The sequence below is a fragment of the Trematomus bernacchii genome, unplaced genomic scaffold, assembly GCF_902827165.1.
Source record: "Trematomus bernacchii unplaced genomic scaffold, fTreBer1.1, whole genome shotgun sequence".
Taxonomy (NCBI): domain Eukaryota; kingdom Metazoa; phylum Chordata; class Actinopteri; order Perciformes; family Nototheniidae; genus Trematomus; species Trematomus bernacchii.
In genome coordinates, this window is record NW_022987567.1 from 3,257,754 (window position 1) to 3,278,159 (window position 20,406).

The window sequence follows — 20,406 nt, forward strand, 5'->3', positions numbered from 1 at the left end:
GTTACATTTAACCTTTTATTTGGCTCCTTTGGGATAGCTGCAAAGAGTTTACTGAAAATATAACAAAAGGATCTACAGTTTGAAAAATAATGGTACAAAAAAGGATTAGAAATGAGTAAAAATCAGATTTCACTTAAACAAAACAGTTCTATGGTATATTTCAACCAAATACAGTAAATACAATCCATAAAAATAGTTTATATATTCTCTTTTGTATAAAAACATATCAAGCTGTCCAGTTACAGTAGACCTGCTTCTTAGAAACTATTGTACAAAATGAATTCACACAGTTCAAAATGTGTATTCTCTACAGACAACATACAAGTGGACTAATTAGGGCAAATCCAGCATTACAGGGTTACAAGGCTGTCCACCACTTGGTCCATAGTGGTCTCTCGTTAGCCGTCTACAACAACAGTTGCATTAGGAGTGCATTTCATTTACAGCGCAGCATGCTACAGTATTAAAAGGGGAAAACAAAGCTCATACACAAACTCAAAATAACACTGATATCCTGAACTTATTTTTAGAATTACAAAAACTAGATTCACATTATTAATAAACAGCATGATGAATAAATAGCTCAAAGTAACAACTGCTCCAGGACAGCCAAGTATGTCATTTCTATGAACCGTATGCCACAACATATTTGAAAAGGATTATGACGATTGCTGAAGGAAAGGAAATGTACGTTTGGCCACCTGAGATTCAGAGGGATAGTTTGGATATTTTTAAATGGGGGTTGTATGGGGTACTTTCCATAGCCTTGATCAGTTCGTTATGTGTGTATTAAATCATGTAATAAATAGTTTTTTCGGTTTCACCAAAGTCACACACACAAACTAACCATTCAAGGCAGCAGTAGACCAGGACCCCTTGTATTCTGTGAGGGGAAATCACTGCATGTTAATGGCTTTAGTTCCCCATTGGAAAGCCTTTCTGACAGCAAGGCACTCTAATATAGTGTACACTTGAACTGATATTTGTTTATTTTTAGGTCAAATACGTTTTGCAGCAGCTCCGATCCACGGCACAATATTACTTAGCTTATTATTCTCAAAACTGGAGGTGTGCAATTACATTACATGTCATTTGTTAGACGCTTTTATCCAAAGCGACTTACACACATTGAGTACTGTGGACAATCCCCACAGGAGCAATTTGGGGTGAAGTGTCTTGCCCAGGGACACAACGACATGCAGTGGGACTCGAACTTGCTATCTCCTGATTCGAAGTCCAGCACACTATCCACTGAGCCACAGCCTCCCAATTCATCCTCTACTGTTAGTAATTCACTGATCATAGACAAGTACCTCATAGTAGCCCATTTGAAAATAATCAAATGTTGCCATGACTTACCCTTTTTAAAAGTGCCGTAAACAAAGCTACAGTAACAGTTTTTTCTCCAAAGACAAGTTACAAAGAAGGGAATGATACGAGGTGTTTAATTCAGCTGGTCCTGCACACGGTGATGTTTCCAGTTCAGACTAGAGGCTGCAGGCCTGGGCGAGGAGCCTCTGGTAGTGCAGGCCGGACTTCAGAGAGCGAGCCATGTGTCCGGAGGTGTGTCTCATGCTCCGTGCTGCTCTGATGGCCCTCTCCAGAGAGCTGTCCACGCAGCGCTGCTTGTCCATCGACAGGGAGCGCCGCCGCCTCCTCCTCCTCACCTCCCTGCGACCCCTGACCCCTGAGGACCTGCCTTGGCTGTTGCTAGGAGACACGTAGAGGGGCGATGACGAGTACAACCTAAAGACAGGGTAAGAATGAAAAGTGCCAGAATGTATTAAATATGACATTTTATAGTAGTTGTTGCATGTTGTGTACAAATACAACACATTGCTGTGCTAGCAGGACATTACAGCATATATGCGCTGAAAGAATTATGAAGACTTGTTATCTTAACATCACACAAATAAATGATTTAGCTACTATTTTTGTTATTAGATTTGTTATCTAAGAGCCTTCTCAAGCAGTACCATAGTTTGCTTTATGATTTGCAGCTGAGAGGAGCTCTTGGATTTGTCTGTGCTTTGAACATTATACTTCATTTGCGCATTTCCCCTGGTACAGTCCAACTGATGTGATGGTTAAAGTGTTTGTATGAGGGACGTCCATTCCACTTCACACAATCCAAACTATCTCTTTTAGTTTGTCAACTGCAGGTGAGTTTTTGCTAAAAGCTTTGTGTGTATGTTGAGAGGGCAGGTCACCTACAGGAGGGGGTGTGGGCACACTGGCAGGCACTGCAGCAGAGCAGGAGGAGCTGCAGCTGCAAAGTATCCGCTCCTCTGCGCTCTGTGGGGGGACTCGGCTGGTTGGCAGGTTGTGTGTGTGGGGGGGGCTGTGAACAACAGGGCAGGTCAACACTTCATATTATTTACTGCAAACAGAACTGATGTGCTTCCTGAGCACAGTGACCAAGCAGAACAAATGCTGCTGATAGTCAAATGTAGATTGAACAAGTAATGGATGACGTCATCAGCCACACATGAGGGGGATTACGAGATGACTGTTAACACCTCTCTATTAGCCCTGGTAATGGTGGGTATGTACAGCTCTGTTCACATCCTCTCACCTGGCTCCGTGCTGCTGCAGGGTGCATGGCGTCCACAGAGAGGACAGAGACGACGGCCAGAGGAGTGAGGCTGCTCTCTGTCACCCCCAACCCCCACTGAGGAATACAACAAGCAAGCATTAGTGAAGACAACTGCAGTATTGTTAAGAAATCAACAACAAATGTAGGTTTTCTCCCCTTTGTCTGAATACAAAGAAAATCTAGTAAGAATAAACGCGTAGAAGGAAAGAAAACCAAAAGGATGAAAGGAGCCTCCTTACCTTCAGATCGCCCTCGGGGACCATGTGACAGACACTGAGGACAAAGAGGAGCCCACCCTCTGCTGTCAGGAACGTCTGCTGCTTCACACACTTGTGCAGACACACCAGGCTGCTGCCCTGCAACACACACACACACACACACACACACACTCTCACTAGGCAGGTACATACAATCTAAAATACATAAGTAACACTTCTTTTGACTAAATGTCTGTATTGACTTGAACAGAACAGCTATGAATGTACAACTAGTCCTCTTTCTATTTATGCATCTGTAGTAGATGTAGATAGATGGTTCTCACTGGGCTGTGTTCTGATGCCGACAGTATGCGTGTGTGAGCGGTGGCTGTCTGGAGCTGCAGTGGATGTTTGAGTACACCTGGACACCAGAGGCTGAGGTGAGGAGGGCTCTGAACCTGTGGCTGAAAACAAAAACATGACATGCATTAAATCCCAATCTGCTCTTTGTTCTTCGATGGATGTGCTTGCTCATGTATGTATGTATATAATCAAGCCTTACAGATGTTAGTTTTTGGTCTGTTCGAAGAAGGTGTTCTCTTCCTGGTTGTTCTCCGCAGTGTGAACTCCTCGTCCTCATCTACAGGCCGTGTGTTTATTCTCTCCCTGACATCACCCCGTCGCTCCCCTGGCCTAAGCAATGGGAGAACACCACATTTAGAACAAGATGACATCCAAGCAAACCCATAGGTCAAAGCGTCAGCGCGCCTTGTTTTGAGCGTAAGCAATGAAGTCCCTACGCAGTCACAACTGGGAAATAGAGACCGACCTGATTGGAGTAGAGGTGTTGTGGTGAGCAGAAGGAGCCGCTCTCACAGGATTCTTATTCCTCAGACAGCTATCTAGGCTCTCCCTCATTCGGCGCACCTCCACCTGCAGCGTCTGGATTGCATCACTAAAGCACACACACAAGCAAATACTTTTAAAATCACATTGAATAATCTGTGTAGTTTATGTAATGTTCACCACCACACACGTATCCAAGGCCAAACAGTAAGTGCTGCACTGTAAAACTATTCCAGTTTACAGAGTGCTAGTCAGTATCTGTGCAGCTGTCAGTCCAAACACACACACGCTGTTTGAAAATAAGGATGCAGGACCACACCATGCAGGACACAACAGAGTACCTCCTAATATGCAACCACATTCAATGGCAGCATGTTCTGTAATGAAATACATACAATAATGTGATGACGGAGACATTAAGGGTGGCTTAATGGTGCTGGGTAAATCTAACAGGAGTGAACTTATACATTTCAGAAAGATATCTGAACATTTTATTCTTCTTATTCGTCATCATCAGGGAGACATAAACCTGGCCATGTTTACGCAGCACAGCTATCGCCATGGCAGCTGCTGCTACACACACTCACTTGCGATTCGCAGTCTGACTGGAGCTCAGTGCTCTGAGAGGATCGTCATGGTGACCCAGTGCACTAGCGAGGGAGAAGCTCGGGCTAGAGTTGATGGATTGTGTGAATTTGTGCTCAGACACAGTGAGAGCGGCTGGGACAGAGGAGGACCGCAGGTTAGATACACATACAATGAAGAAAGGACAACAGTGAAACCATAGAATAAAAAGGACAATCTTAGTCAGTGGACGAAACTTAGAGACTCACAGCTGTCACTCTCGGGTCCAAACTCACTGGTCCCACTGTCGGCTCTGGTTTGTCCCGTCAGAGGGACGCAGCGCTGTGGGGAGCAGGAGAGGATGCGTCTCCTCTGCTCTGTTCTGCTTCTGCTCGACCTGGTTCTGTTGGGCTCCATCGCCGGCTGATTTAGCAACAGTGGGGGAACCGGAGATGGTGTTGATACCGGGACCATCTGAGGTATCCTCTCCTGAGGCACTGACACACTAGAGGAATATTCAAGACAGAAAACACAACATGCTTAATTAGCAATAGACTGTATAATATAAATACATTAATAATAAGCAGTGAGAATAAGGGCCGGGCATCAGTATGCTGTGTGTAACGGGGTGGGGAGTGGGGGATGGAACATGAGGTGTGTGGAGGCACAGAATGTACCGGACGCCCTCACCTCTCGGAGGCCCTCTGGTGGACAGGACTGGCCGCTGCAGCAGGAGTCAGACGGCTGCTCTCTGAACACACAAACCCACTGTCCGTCTCCGGGGAGATAATCCCATCCTGAGCAACACAACACAGAATGTTATGCATCATTTGACGATACACATTTTAGATGTAGATGTAATATTGTTTGTCTTAATCAACACATTCTCCTTGTGGAAGGTGGGGATTGGAAACTGGTTGTTGTGGGAAAAGGGACGTTTGGGGGCCGTCTGACCCGACTCCGGATAAGCGGTGGAAAATGGATGGATGGATTTGAGTTTTGCTGAAGTAATGTTTCTTTACTTTTTGTATGCAGTCTACAGTAATGTGATACGTACCTTCTAGACATTTAGTGATGTAAATGATCTTGTAGACGAGTCCAGAAATGTTAGTGGATTTAATATTTTTAGTGTATGATCTTTATTTGTACCTGATTTACATGTGAACAGGAGAGCACTGTAAATCACTATCAGAATGTCTGCCTACTCGCCACCTACCTTGACATTAATGTATGCCTCCTCTAACCATGCCATGGATGTAAGAACATGTCAGATTTCAGAAGGAACTGACCTGAGAAAGCACTCTTCTGATCCCACTCAGGAGTCTGGAGTTCCTCCTTTCCAACGCAGTGATCTCCCCCAGACTGCTCAGACTGCTGCTGGGGGACTCTCCCACCTCTAACGTTCTCCTGCTACGGGGACCATGAGCGGGGGGTGTGGTGATGGAGGCGCTGTGGGGACGATGAGCGGGGGCTGTGGGGATGGAGGGGCTGCGGGGACGATGAGCGGGGGGTGTGGTGATGGAGGAGGGGCTGCAGGGACGATGAGCGGGGGCTGTGGTGATGGAGGGGCTGCGGGGACGATGAGCGGGGGGTGTGGTGATGGAGGAGGGGCTGCGGGGACGATGAGCAGGGGGGTGTGGTGATGGAGGGGCTGCGGGGAGGATGAGCGGGGGGTGTGGTGATGGAGGGGCTGCAGGGAGGATGAGCGGGGGGTGTGGTGATGGAGGGGCTGCAGGGAGGATGAGCGGGGGGTGTGGTGGGGCTGCGGGGACGATGAGCGGGGGGTGTGGTGATGGAGGGGCTGCGGGGAGGATGAGCGGGGGGTGTGGTGATGGAGGGGCTGCAGGGAGGATGAGCGGGGGGTGTGGTGATGGAGGGGCTGTGGGGACGATGAGCAGGGGGTGTGGTGATGGAGGGGCTGCGGGGACGATGAGCGGGGGGTGTGGTGATGGAGGGGCTGCAGGGGGGAGGGCTGGACCTGCTGCTCTGAGCTTTCTTAGTGCAGACAGGAGGAGAGTCCTGGTGGTCTGATTTGGATTTCCTGTCAACAGAGAGATCGTTTAGTCCAGGGGAGCTAGTGGAACAAGCCTCTTACCATACCATATTTATTAATGTCTTTTTAATACATATTTAGAATTTCTTCAGTATAATTGTACTATTCCGAGATAAAAGTAATCAAATGTAGACAGGAAAGTAAGCAAGTATTACTGTGCTGCTGATGTTTCCAGGGTTTCTTGACACGGTCTCTCCTCGTCCTCTCTCCCAGGCTGCACGTGCCTCCTTAAGGCAGCAGAAAGGGGGGCTCCTTCCCTCTGGCTGTAGTCTATACGTCTGGAGAGCTCCCCTAAGCTTTGGTAGCTAGACAGAGAGAGGAACAACGTAAAAACATTTAGATTAAGACTATTGTTAAAATCCTTCCGCAATAAAGACACGTGACAAGTGAACAACTGAAAACACTTTCCACTCACTGATTCCTCAGCGGTGCCAAGTCTTGTTGAACATGTCTGTGTTTGCCGTTCTGAGGTTTGAGGTAGAGAGAATTGAGGTAGAGAGTTTCCTCCTCTTCAACACTCTCTTCACTCCCGGCGCTCACCTCCACCGCCGCTGCCTCTCCTGGATCAACCAGCACAGGCACAGCTGGGCTCTGGAAGGAGAGAGAGCTTTACATACAATCTAATCTGGCTACAATTACATCCTTTCATGTCATATCAGGAGTGTGTTCTCCATTTACAAAAAAGTCCAATTATGTGAAAGGGCAATACGTTGAAAGCTCCTTTTTGCTGAGTTCCATGAGTGCTTTTGAGACTGGGGGATGTCATTTCATGTAAAGGTCACCTATCATGCTATTTTTAGGCAATAACATAGGTCTCAGATATATACAAATATATAAAAAACATGTCTATGAAGTGTTTTGCTCAAAATACCAAACAGATCCCCCATTCTAGCCATGCCTCATATCCCTCTATTTCACTTCCTGTTTCTAAAGTGCTGATTTTGGGTATAAAGCTTTAAAAAAAGAAAGAAATTGATAACAAATAAAAAAGGGGGGGTCAGAGCTCATGCGGGACCCGGCAGCTACTGTCTAAACTAAATACTGCCGTGATGAAACGCCATATCATGGATTATCAAGGATTCTTTCTGAAACAGTATGGAGCTCAAAGGCTTTCTCTCTTTCCGGTTATACCACAAGGTGAGTTCCTTTTTATTTCCTGCTTCTTCACACACATGCTCTCCAGTACAGGTTAGCTCTGAGTGCTAGCGATGCTAATGTAAACACCGACCATATTACGTCCAAAACAGTCGGGCATTGTTTCTGATAGCAACGTTTCTGAATCAGCTCCGTTGAACCCCCGTTTTTAGAGATTTGGGTGCGGAGGAAAAGAGAGAGGGTTTTATTTTGCATGATAGGTCCCCTTTAACCCAGATTATAAACACAAGTATAAATATCCGATGTAATATAATATTGAATCCGCACTAGGACCAGCTTTAGGGATACTATTTACAATTACAATATGGTGTCAATTATATTTGGATTTATCAAATAATTGTTTATTCTATAAAATCTTTGGAAATAGCAAAAAATATCCACAACACGTTTACAATATTAAAAGTATCTATTGTGTTTTTCAAATGAAGCTTTTTACACGTCTGCCGTCATATTTTATAACCTTATCATCCTAAGAAAAATGCAAATCCTCCAACGATTTGAATAAAGTGATTCATTAAATAAAGATATAATTGATATAACTTGTAAGGACTTGCACCCTGTTGTGCGTGACAAGCAGGAGAGCAAACGCCTTAAGACAGACATTTATTTTAGAAAGGAAAAAAACTATTTATGGACTTTACAACGGATACAAAAGTAAAAAAGGAAGTGTATAAATACAGAGAGAGCTGATGGTACCTGTGTGTGAGTTTCTTCCCCCTCAGAGGGGCCAGATGAGGGGGTGGGGTGAGGAGGTGGAGAGGGAGGAGCCTCACTGATTGGCTGCTCCTGTTGCATCCGTTCCACCAGCTCCTTCAGCTCGTCCATATGCAGCCCACACTGAAAGACCAGCCCCTCCAGCTCCCTGTCACACACATCATACAAACAACTGAGCGCACAGAGGTATGGAAGATACATTTCACCTGTGATGTTTTAATCTTCTACTCTCACCGGTCACGGTCAAAGAAGCTGTTTTCTGATCCTCGCTGCTGCAGGAGTTTGCAGTCATCCCTGGCTAACAGGTATCCCCTTTCCAAAGAGTCGAGCCCCTCAGCGAGCTGTGAGACCCCCTGGAGAAGAGCTTCATTAAAGGAGGGGGCTTTAAGAGGACATTCTTCCAAACGGTTTAAACTGTTAAAGTTCCTACCTTCTTCTGATCCAGAGGTTTGAGTCTTTTGCTCTCCAGGAGATCCTCAAAAGTCTGCATCTGAGTAAAAACGTTAATATTTTCATCACATCATCTAAGCTCTAGCATCACTGTTGATAGTTTTAAAGGATCTCGTACCTGCTGGAGGAACTTGTCGGCCTGATAGTAGAGAATGCTGGCCAGCTGCTGTCCCGCCTGAGGGTCTGGGCTTTCTGTGGAAGAACAGGCTGATGGACTTCCTGTTGACACACAGGTGCAGAGGGAAGAAGATAATGCAAGCTTTAGAGAATAAGGCAACATTCTAGCAGCTAGCAGCTTTCACTTTGATGAAAATGTAAACAGTGGTGGAAGAGGTACTCAGATGTTGTACCTAAGTAAAAGTACCTAGACTAAATTGTTAAAATACTCTGTTACAAATTAGAGTCCTGCATTCAAAATCAGACTTAAATAAATGTACAAAAGTATTGGCATCAAAATATACTTAAGTACCAAAAGCCTAAAGGCCAATTACGGAAACATGTATATGAAATGTCTGGATTATGATTATTTATGCATTATTGTGTTCAGACAGCTAGTAAAGATGGAGCCTATCCAAATAGCTGTGCTGGATTTATTAACCTTTACTTGTATTATTATATAGAATTCAAAGTTGATTTATTAGTTGATTTATATTTTGTTTTAGCTAATATTCTGAATCTGTAATGTAACGAGTAACTAAACATGTCAAATAAATGGAGTAAAAACTACAACATTGGCTTCCAAAGTGGAAGTATAAAATATCTCATCGTACGGAAATACATCAGTAGAGGTGTGACTCAGGTGGCTAAAGGGGAAGCTGAATCATCCATTTTTATGATAAACGATATATGAAATGAAATGGAATAAGATTGTTGTACTCTGTTGTCCATTTGGATGGAGAGAGGCGGAGCTTATCTCTGCCCTCTGAGCCCGAGGGAAGTCCAGCACCATGATCTTTGAGGAGCCTTGGTTCGGTCCGGACTGCACCAAGTGGCCGGGCTTTGGGGGGTCGGAGAACAGGTTCACCTGGTGGAGAAGTAAAACAAGTCTAGTGGTATATTGGCACATCTATTACCTTCCATAGAGGAAACATTTGAAGACTTCCCCATTGTTAGACCAAGTGTCGCGATCAGATGGTAAGCACAGTGCCAACAAGCATATATTATAGCAAGGCAAAATGTCCGGGGCACAAAGCTCTATTCACAACGAGCTCTAACCCACGAGTGATCAACATAACTCTTTGTTGATTTAGGGAGGAGGGGCTTTCTCTAAATGTCTGTTTTACAAACCTAAGCCAACTCATTATGCTTTAACACAAATAACGGAATTGAATGGAACTCACAATGAATAGACGCCCCTCCCCTCTGAGCAATAAATCATGATGACCTCAAGCCGACATCAACAGTCCCTTTAAAACAAATATTTTTTTATAAGATAACAAGATTCATGTAAAGTATGGTTTCTTAAGCTACGTTTCTTGTAAACAGCACTGACATTAAGAGATGTACAAAACCAGAAACAAATCAGAATAGATGACGGTGCAAAGCCACCCCTCGATTGAGCCTGTGTCATGTTATACTAGCAGAGGGGGGGTGGGGGCAGATGGTGCTTCAGTGTGATGGTGAAGGAGATGGAGGAGATGCATACAGCCCGGTTGGCTCGGTAATTGTTGCTGATGGTGGAGTTCCTACCCTAGCCTTCTCCTGTCTCTCCTACTCTCTCTCTGGCTCTGACTTACTCTCTGTCTGTGAGACGCTGAACATGCCTGCTCCTGCTCTCCTGGATCTATAAAGTCCTGTACCGTAGACACAATAAATATAGGAATAAAAACAGACAACAAGAAATAAAGAAATTAGCATATTTTACAACTTAAATCATATAATATTGTAATTGTTGCTTGATTGTCTTAATGTGGCTTCTGTTGCACTGCTTGAATTTATATAGACAATTATGAGATTATGAATATGTATATATTGATACTCTTTCATCATCCCTGCCTGGGTGTTCCTGTCCTTGGAGAAGTTATTGTGACAATACACATTAAAAGGCACAGAATACAGTTGAGTAATGCCTGTCATATTTCATTGCTACACTAACACCCAAACAATAAGTGAATGTAATTATCTATGGGCTGTTTGAATAAAAGAAAACCCCAATCAATAGTCTGTCTGCTCAATCAACGGACAATGAACCCTACAAAACACACACAAAGCGAGGACAGTCATTGGCTAAAAGTCCCAAGAGGACCTTCTTATAACAGATGTTTTATATATTTAGCCATGTCATGTGACCTTGGATATGTAGTACATGTGATGTGATGTATGTGTGTCTATATATCTCTTAAGGTCTACTACAAATGTATACAAATGAGTGCAATTGTATGTATGTGCATATTGTTCTATATTGAACTCTTTAATGTAACAATTTCACTTACAGTAACCAATTTAATACCAGAACAGTCTCTTTTGTTACGATTATTGTTAATTTATTGAAATGTCTTCACACCTTTTCCCTGTCTTCTCGTAATTTGTTTTGAACTTATCTGGTGTTTTGTTATTACATTTGTTCACGCATGTATCCCTTGAATCTTTGAGAAAAGAATAGTTTTCTACAAAAGTGACTTTACATTTTCTTGCAGCCTGTGTTTAAACATAAAACTGTATCAATGTATGATGTCTATCAGATTTGATATGAAAAATTATCTTATATTGTCAAAAGTTAAGCAAACATTAAGATGCTTTCACTGCCGCCCCCTTCACAAAGCTATTGCTCACATTATAAGACAATAAAGTCAAATATGTATTTTTGTTATACATTCATGTCTTCCACCGATGTTCAGAGACAATGTTTCCCTTGAATATTGTATCACTTCGGGATTTGAAATCAAATATGAAGTGCTTTATAAATGGAACCCATTATTATTATTATTATTATTATCACCTTTATCCATCTCATGACTTAAAGGTGCTATAGTGATTTAAAGCTGAGGGAAAGAATCAATCTTTAGGCCCCGATGCACGGTCCTTTATAACCCTGCATATACATAGTGATAAATGACAGCCTGATTTCCAGATGAACTACCTTGGCTTCCAGACGCAGGCGATCAATGGTGTTCTCCGCCTCGGCGTGCTTAGTCAGCAGTCTGTAGTAGTCGTCCTGCAGGGGGGGAGGGTGTGAGGAAGGGAAGAAGAGGAAGAGATTGGGTGGGGAATGAGTGGGCAGAGAGAACGAAACAAGACGTAGTGTTACAGTAGGTCTTATTCATAAGTTTGACGAAGATAAACAGAGTAGATTAAAAATACTTCTTCATCGTTTGGTCCCATTCATTCCGATAAAGCATAGACGCTACAGCTTACGATCATATTTCAGACCAAAGCGTGCATCCAACTTTGTGTCACCAGTTTAGGGAAGAGCCTTTCCTGTGCACAGTCCCCGCTCCATGAAGTAATAGTTTGTGTGGAAGAACTTGCCTGGCCTGCTCTGACCTCAACCACACCCAACGCTGATCAACTGGAACCCCCATTGTGTCTCTATCACCTGGCATCAGTGTTGGACTCACTGATGCTCTTGTGGCTGAACATGCAGCAGGTTCCAAAAACTGATCAGATGTTGGAGCAGCAGCTGTTTAAATATTATTGTAAGAGTGGGGAACAATAACATGTGGGTTGTCACATACTTCTGTTTATGTAATGTACAAAACATTTCATAAAATGGTGATGTTATCTTTGCAGTTACTCCTGCACTGCTTTGCTGACCAAATCTCTATCAAAAGTAGTTTTTAGTTAAGTGATCTGACAACTTCAAACATAAATACAACTTCAAATAATCACCTGAATTTCCACTTGTTGGATATAAAATAGGGGGACAAAAAGTTGTCTTTTTAACTGCAAAAAGACTCTCAAGAGGCTTTCCAAAAGATAAGCTTTCTGTGTCTTTCATAACACGTGAAGCTAGCTAACCCTAACCCTAACCCTAATAGACTATCTTTGAAAAGCTTTGTTTAAACTCAGGTTCAGCCAGCTACCGTAGATGCTCTCTCAGCCTCTGACAGTACCTGCAGCTGGTCCAGCAGGTCGGAGGCCTGCAGGCGGGATCTGAAGTCCTGAGGCACGCTGGAGTTCAGGGCACTGCTGATTGGCTTGTTGGAGTCTGATGAGGCAGGAGATGTATTATGGGAGTTCAGCAGGACTTCTTTCACGATGTCAGCGGGGGATTTGAACATGAAGGGGGGCCCAGGGGACAAGGACTCTCTCTTGAAACAGCGGCTACTCTTAGGGGGGGTGTAACCATCTTTTGGGAAAAAGACCCTGGGCTCCACGTTGGAGAAGTCTGGTATGCGATAACTCAGAGGCCCTTTTCTGGAAATACAAATATAAATCATGGTGAGTGCATCAGTATGTGTGAAAAGCTGCAGCATTACGTGTGTTAAAACAGTGTCTCACCTGGACTCGTCCACTTCAGCAGCATTACTCCTGGGTCTGGGTATCCTCGACTCTCTGTCAGGACTCGCTGTTTTCTGTTTGAATTTTAAGGACTTGGCTGAGCCGAGGGATCGAGCCTGTGGATATGTTGCTTCAGGAGATGGCTGCCTCAACTTCCTTGGTGAGGGACTTGGTTGTTTATCAGACTTATCTTGTGCCTTTAAGGGCAATTTACTAACTCGACTGCAATGATTTGAGGTTCCTTCATCAGAAAACATGTCTGCCGGCTGAAGAGAAGCCCTGGGCTTTACCTCAGGACAGCGAGGACTGGACATGAGGCTTAGGTGGCTGCGATGTGATTCTGGAAGACTTTCAGCGGCGCTGTTGTCTGGAAAGGTTTCAGTGTCTATGCCCTGAGCAGCAGCCATTTCCTCAGGGGTGAAGTGGAGAAGGTGGGGGAAGGAGAGCGCTGTGAGAGGGGAGGCAGGCTGGGATATTCTGACAGGTTCCATCTCTGACAGGTGAGCACTACAATATGGCTTAGAGTTGGTCTTCTCAATCTCTTCTTTGGAAGTATGGCTTTCAGAAAAGCCATTGGAAGTTCCAATCTCTCTTTTGTGTTGATCGTTTTCTCTCTTCCTGTCACTCCTCTTCCCTGCTACCTCTCCATCTTTCTCCTCCATTTTGTCCCACTCAGAGACACACTCTTTCCCCGGCTCTTCTTGCCCGACCTTTTCAGCCAACTTGTGTGCTTTAAAGCTCTCAATCAAGTCCTCATCTGCCAGACACATGGAGTTATGGAGAAAGGTGAAGACAGGTTTCAACACAGCGAAGGCATAAATCATCTCCCACCAGATAGGGGTCATGCTCGTCTAGCTTTTAAGGAATCTCTTAAGTGCGTTTGCAAGATATATATTCAAGTTGAAGAGGGTAAACTGGTATTGCCCAATAACTATGTCCAAATTGACATGAACTTGCTGTACATTTCAAAAACTGTTAAAACCCCCATCCACACAAAGACCTGTTTTGCTTATTGATATTTGACCTTGACGTAGAGATGGAAAAATAGATAGCAGTGATGATGAACTTAGGTTTGTGTACGATAATGGTATTATAGCCAATAAACAGCCAATAATACAAAAGCCAAATGGCAACCTGATGACATCAGCTTCGGCTTTAAGACATGTTCGAGTCCAATCAATTCAGTGTAATGTATTGGTAGAAGTGATTGTGGACTTATGGTAGCCTTGAGAAGTCCTATCCTATTTTTTTTTCTCTATATGTTTTGATTAAAACTTAAACTTTACTTAAAGTCTTAGTTTAGATTTATGAGCTAAAATAACGAGCAGTATATTCGTTTGGGTGCATTTTTAGCAGATCTAGAATACATCAAAGGCAAGGTTAAAGACTCACATGATGACAGTGATTGGTCCTCTTCTGATTCGGTGTGGGACAGATGTTCACTCAGGTTGTTGCTCAGCTCCTCAGGCGTCTCACTCTCATGCCCACTAGGGTCTTCCTCCTCTGGGGTGAGGGGTCCACGGGAGTTTGAATTACAATCTGCATCCGAGTCCACCAACCCTGCATCCTCCAGTGCTTCAGACAGTCCGATGATGCCATTCTCGTCCATCTGGCTATCAAAGTCGTCCTTTTTCTCTGTCTGTTCTTCATCCTCACCATCCCAGTCCTCCTCATATATCACAGAGCTGGTGGGCGAGCTGGGGGCCGGGGCAGGGGTCCAGCAAATCACCCCTGCTTTGGTATTATTTATTCTCTCCATTCTCCTCTAGGCCTCAGCTCTGACCTCAGATGGTCTTAGCCTGGCACTGTAGCGTCCTTCATCCTTTCTTGTTGATCTGGATCTGCTGTGAGGAACACGTTCAAAGCCATGACTGCAGAAGGTCATCGATTACAGGTCAGAAAAGTGGTTACAATCCAGAGGTAGAGCTAAGGAGGGGGTTTCAGTCAGTCTGCAGTCTTAAGGAAGGGGGGGATCTCTTTGAATGCAGTTCCTGAAAAACACAATTGTACTCTCAGTTTAGTATGTTTAACTTATTACATCACAGGGTGGTCATATCCTGATAGAATACTGCACTTCCTGTACAAACCACTCTCTGCATGGGTTTATGCTTACAGCTTTACAAGATGGAAGAAAGCACTTTGAATGTACCGTAACCAAATATTTCCAGGCTTTTGAAGCTTTTGTCACTTACTTTGTTACTATGAATGTAATTGAGTATGTTTTGATCGTGATTATTTAATGTTTAGCAAGCTCCGGTCCTGTCAATGTACAGTGTGAGAACCCAGAACATTTCAAAGTAGTTTAGTGGTGGGGTTGTTTTCATTCCAAATGTAAGCATATTCCAAACCTTGACTGTTAAAATGAAGCAATTTTCTAACTTTGATTAGCTTATCATGAATTTAATAACAAGCTCCAGCCCTAAAATTAGGAATTATTTCAGGTATGCATAATAAATATTATGCCTAAAGCAAGCAAAACTGTATTAGAATGTTTCACGTACAGTTCGTGTGGGTTATTTATTTCATTATGCACTTGCCGTGGTTTCACAGTTCAGTCACAGTATGACACATTTTGATCCAAAGGGACATTAAGTTGGTCATGTACCTTATTACCCCTCCTTAGATCCTGTGCTGTCAGGTTGCACAACTCAGCCTTAACAGTAAACATACACACATCCTACATCTAATGGAGATTGGATTAGACTGTTAGTCCCCCAAGAACTGGCCTAGAGATGCAACGGTCACTATGGCAACCACACAACACGAGCTGTGCTTTCCAGCATCTGTGATACATCTCTGACTAGTCTTAACATAAATCCCAGAGCCTCACACCAAAATGTATACTTACATCATCTAAATAACACATTTTCAAAAGTACATTGAGTCCATCTCTATAAAAGATTTACTAAAGGAACTTTAGAGTGTAACAGCACCATTTCTACATAATCTATTTATCCTTTTATATACATTCAGGATATTACATTTTTAGAAGCAGTATTCTCATTGAGAGAAGTGGTCACCATGCGCCTTTGTCTTTATCAACAATATCCCAGATTACTGCAAGAAGATTATTAGCCTGATGCTTCTTACAGAGTCTCTATCCAACACACACACACACACACACACACACACACACACACACACACACACACACACACACACACACACACACACACACACACACACACACACACACACACACACACACACACACACACACACACACACACACACACACACACACACACACACACACACACACACACACACACACACACACACACACACACACACACACACACACACACACACACACACACACACACACACACACACACACACACACACACACACACACACACACACACACACACACACACACACACACACACACACACACACAGTAAAATAGTAAGTAAAGTAAAATAATTCATGTCCATAATGTTTATATAAAATAAAGTAAAATATAACATATTTAGTTATTTGTTGTAAACTCAGGCATTGTACGATAGGCATCCAAAGCATTCATACACTTGGCTCTTTTTCACAGCAAACATTTGGACGTATAGGCAAAGTAAAGGTGTAACAAATAAGATGGCTCTGTTCTATTCAGATAGCTGCATTGCAGATGTTCTACTACTGAACAACAGCTCTAAATACTTCTTCTGTTCCTGTGTGTAACCGGCTCTGCCATCTTTTACTAAATTGTTACAGTTTTTGGTGGTACTTTGTTTCTGTTTGACAGACACGTGTTGGGCTTTAACAGTTAGCATATTCACAGCACGTACAGAAGAGAACAGACGAAATATCCTCCATTAAAGACTTTCTAAGTTTTCCATAGATATTTGATTTATGATCTTCTCTTTCGAATAAAGCAAAGAAACATCTCACCTGTTGCTCTGCTCCCTGCTCATTCCTGGGGGAACTAAGGGTTTATCTAAGGGTTTATCTCAGCCGCCAGATGGGGGGAATTAAGCAGCTCTAAAGCCCTTAGAGGGGGCTTCACGGTTGTAAACAGACAATGATCATCAGAATACCTCCAGGAAAGAGGCTAGCTCAGCTCAGACAGACAGACAGGCTGTCAGGCCAGCTAAGGTTGGACAGGTGGGTGAAAGTATTGAAATAAAGGGAGAGAGAGAGAGAGAGAGAAAACAACGACAGAAAGAGAGCGGGAGGGTTTCTGGCTCGACTGTCATTCCCAGTCCCACCAAAGCTGTCGTAAAACAGACACTACCTGAATATTCACAGGATGACACGGGGTGATTCTGAGCAGAGTGGAGCTGCTCCACAGGCTGGCAGAGCGAGGTGTGTGTCCTGCTCAGGACGACCTGGTCACTAATACATGACAGATAATCTCCTTACTCAGAAGACTCAGTGTGCTGACCGAGGAGTGCCTGAATGAAACTGTTCAACTACTTCAAATCATCCTGGAATCATTAGTTGATTGGTAAACTCCTGAAATGTTATCATTATATGAAATGTTATCTTAAATAATACTATTATACTCAAGTTATTAATTGGGGGAAATGAAAAAAATTCAAAAAATGTTCTAGTCTCAGAATTAAAATATGAGTTTTTACTTAATTTCACTGTGAATTCAATTTTATTTTGCCGTCACTTTGGCTCTTTTTTTTACAATTTCCTTCTGATTTATAGACTGAACGTTAATTTGCAAATAAATAATGTTTTGTCTATAAATGTATTAATCAATTATAAAAACATGTTAACCAACGAGCTGCTAATTAAAGGCCTTGATTTAAAAATAATGAACCCTAACCTTAAAAAAAGCAGATTTCACAATTAATTTGCTGAAATAGCAATTTAATAGAAATTCCCATTATTCTTCTAAAAGCAAAGTCCTTTTCGTAAACATCAAGCAGTTCATTAAATACCATTTACTCAACAAAAACAATTGTTTTGACTATTGTTTGCCTGTTCTTTGATGAATTGTTTCATGATTTGTAACACTTATTTGATTTTGGTCTATGCTTTACAAGACTAAGCTCTTATACAGCTGATTTGTGTAAAGGGGAAGAAGAAAGAAGATGGTGGCGGTATTTAATAAAAGTGTTTGATACCTATATGAGTGATACATAAGTATAAGATAAACAAATATCACTGAGTGGGAAACACCTGTTGGCTCACAAAATGATAATAAGTTTTCTCTAGTTGCTTGCTGGTGATAACATATCCATCAGATGAAACATGTATTTTACCACCAAGTTGGAATTGATTAAAAAATCTGATTCCTGCACAGAGTAAACATGTCCTCATGTCTTGACACAGAGGGGTCTCTAACACTGAAGCCCTCACAGTGTTTCAGGTTCACAGTTTCAGACGGACTGAAGCAACACATGCTGCAGCCCTGCTGCAGAAAGACTGGCTCAACAACTGCTCAAGAACCAGTCAGGCTGGAACACATAGCATCAATATGTTTCACTTTTGCAGACTATGCCCACAGAGAAATAAAAATAACACTGTTTTAGAGTGAAATAAACTTTCATCAACATTGCAAACGTACCTCATACCGCGGAGGGACACATTGGCTTCAGAAGGCAGAGCACAGCAACGGGGGTCGGTTGCCTTGAAAACCGCTAAACTTCCGAGAGGACCCACCCCCGTGTCACTATGGCACACACACCACAACAAACCCCCACCCACAGAAACAGGTTACCGAGGTTTCTTCAACTCCTAAACCTTCGTTAAACTGAATTTAGCAACGTTGTTGTCTAAATTCAACTGTAACGGAGTAACGTTAAGTGTAACTAAGCGACGTAACAGTCAGTGCCAGTTTCAAAAGTTCGTTATCGTTACCATTATTTACTTTTTTTAAAACAAACGTAAATAACCCGCAATCAGACGCATTTGTACCTCGTATTGTTGGTACCTTAATTCTGAAGGAGCCACATGAATTAATTTCTCCAAACAAAGCCTGGGTTTTTGATATTTAGGAGGGTAATTATCAGTCTTGTGTAGTATGGCACTGATTTAGCTGGCAGAGTATTCACCCGTGTGAAAACATTATGGGAATTTTCTCGTCCTGAGTTTAGTATTTCAGGCATGTTTAACGTTCTAATCAACCTCGTAAAAATGATTCCTCTATTCAAGTTGTAGCCCTGACTTTATCATAAACCTTTCTAGCCTTAATCTGAACAATATTATTTAATATGTGGAGTTTATTGTGGAACATGTTGCCTGCCAGGCAAAGATCGGGACAGAAATAATCTCTTTAACAGCCTGAATCCAAATACTGACTGATGATTGGCTATGAGGCTACACAGGGGCGGGACTCCGCCTAGGTTGAGGAATACAAATCTAGAGGTTGCAGTACAAAGATGGAGCCACAAGAGGGCGCACGTTGCACATTTATTCGTATCCAATTATAATTAGATGCCTTTTCATAATTTGTCCTCTTGAGGGTATTTAAAATGATTTATTTATTTGAATCAATGCCCAACACGGGTTTATATATATATATATATATATATATATATATATATATATATATATACACACATATTGAACAGAGACAATACAAAAAGAGTATGAAATTAATTGTAGGTTAAATAAAAACTTTAAAAATAAATGTTATGACATTGTGCCAGGGGATATACAAAATAAGTTATACTGGTCATGGACCTATATATTATGTTTTGTATCTATAGTTTTAAAATATATCCTATTTCTCAAACTCACTGTCCTTGACTTTCCCCCAGGCTGACCGTTTACATTACAGAACAGCGAAAACCTATTTTTCCCTCTCCTGTTTTAACAGGACAATCTTCCTATGCACAACGCCTGGTCCATTGAGACGGATCATACCTTGTTTTACTGTGCAGAAGAACTTGACTGTCCTGACCTCCCCAGAAGACTGTAGGCAGTTGAATACCAATTATTATTGAAAGGCATGTACAGCAATTACACAGTCTGCAATATTTGGGTGTCCATCATTTGTTCATTGATCTTAAGCTCTGTAACACACTGGTTCACTTCAAAATATGCCCTCTGAGATGTTACACTGTTGCACATCTTTTTTAGTATGTGAATGTCAAATGTAATGTTCAGCCAGTCTTCAATATTTTGATTTACAAAGGCAAAAACAACTAGATGTTAACTGAACTTTTATAGGTTTTGCAAAAAAATCGAATAGTTTGAAAAACTGTCTGCAATAGAACAGAGAGAAACACAAAGACAGAGAGATGACTTTGAAGCTGACTTCAATGGGCCCTCTCTTATCTTCAATTCTGCAATTATATGTAAAATTCAAACTCCACAAAAGGAAAATGAAGCAATAACAGAAGACGAGCTCCATCAGATTACTACATGGAATTGATAAGAAAGAGAAGACACAGTTGCAGAGTATTATATGTTGACTGGCACTGACCCAGAAC

At 42.5% G+C, this 20,406-nt stretch overlaps 1 protein-coding gene across 1 annotated transcript; it reads right to left on the reverse strand.

Moving 5' to 3' along the window:
* Nucleotide 1: 1 nt before the first annotated feature.
* On the reverse strand, nt 2–18,639 carry akna (AT-hook transcription factor). The gene is given in 23 exon segments (XM_034126068.1): nt 2–1,746; nt 2,215–2,341; nt 2,576–2,671; nt 2,836–2,952; nt 3,138–3,257; nt 3,356–3,486; nt 3,623–3,748; nt 4,227–4,359; nt 4,473–4,708; nt 4,894–5,000; nt 5,493–5,644; nt 6,156–6,244; nt 6,412–6,561; nt 6,672–6,847; nt 8,108–8,273; nt 8,360–8,478; nt 8,556–8,794; nt 9,452–9,599; nt 11,655–11,729; nt 12,628–12,931; nt 13,016–13,772; nt 14,408–15,006; nt 18,537–18,639. Coding segments are annotated over 22 exon segments (4,194 nt in total). The 5' UTR covers nt 14,775–15,006; nt 18,537–18,639; the 3' UTR covers nt 2–1,487.
* Between the last annotated feature and the right edge of the window lie 1,767 nt (nt 18,640–20,406).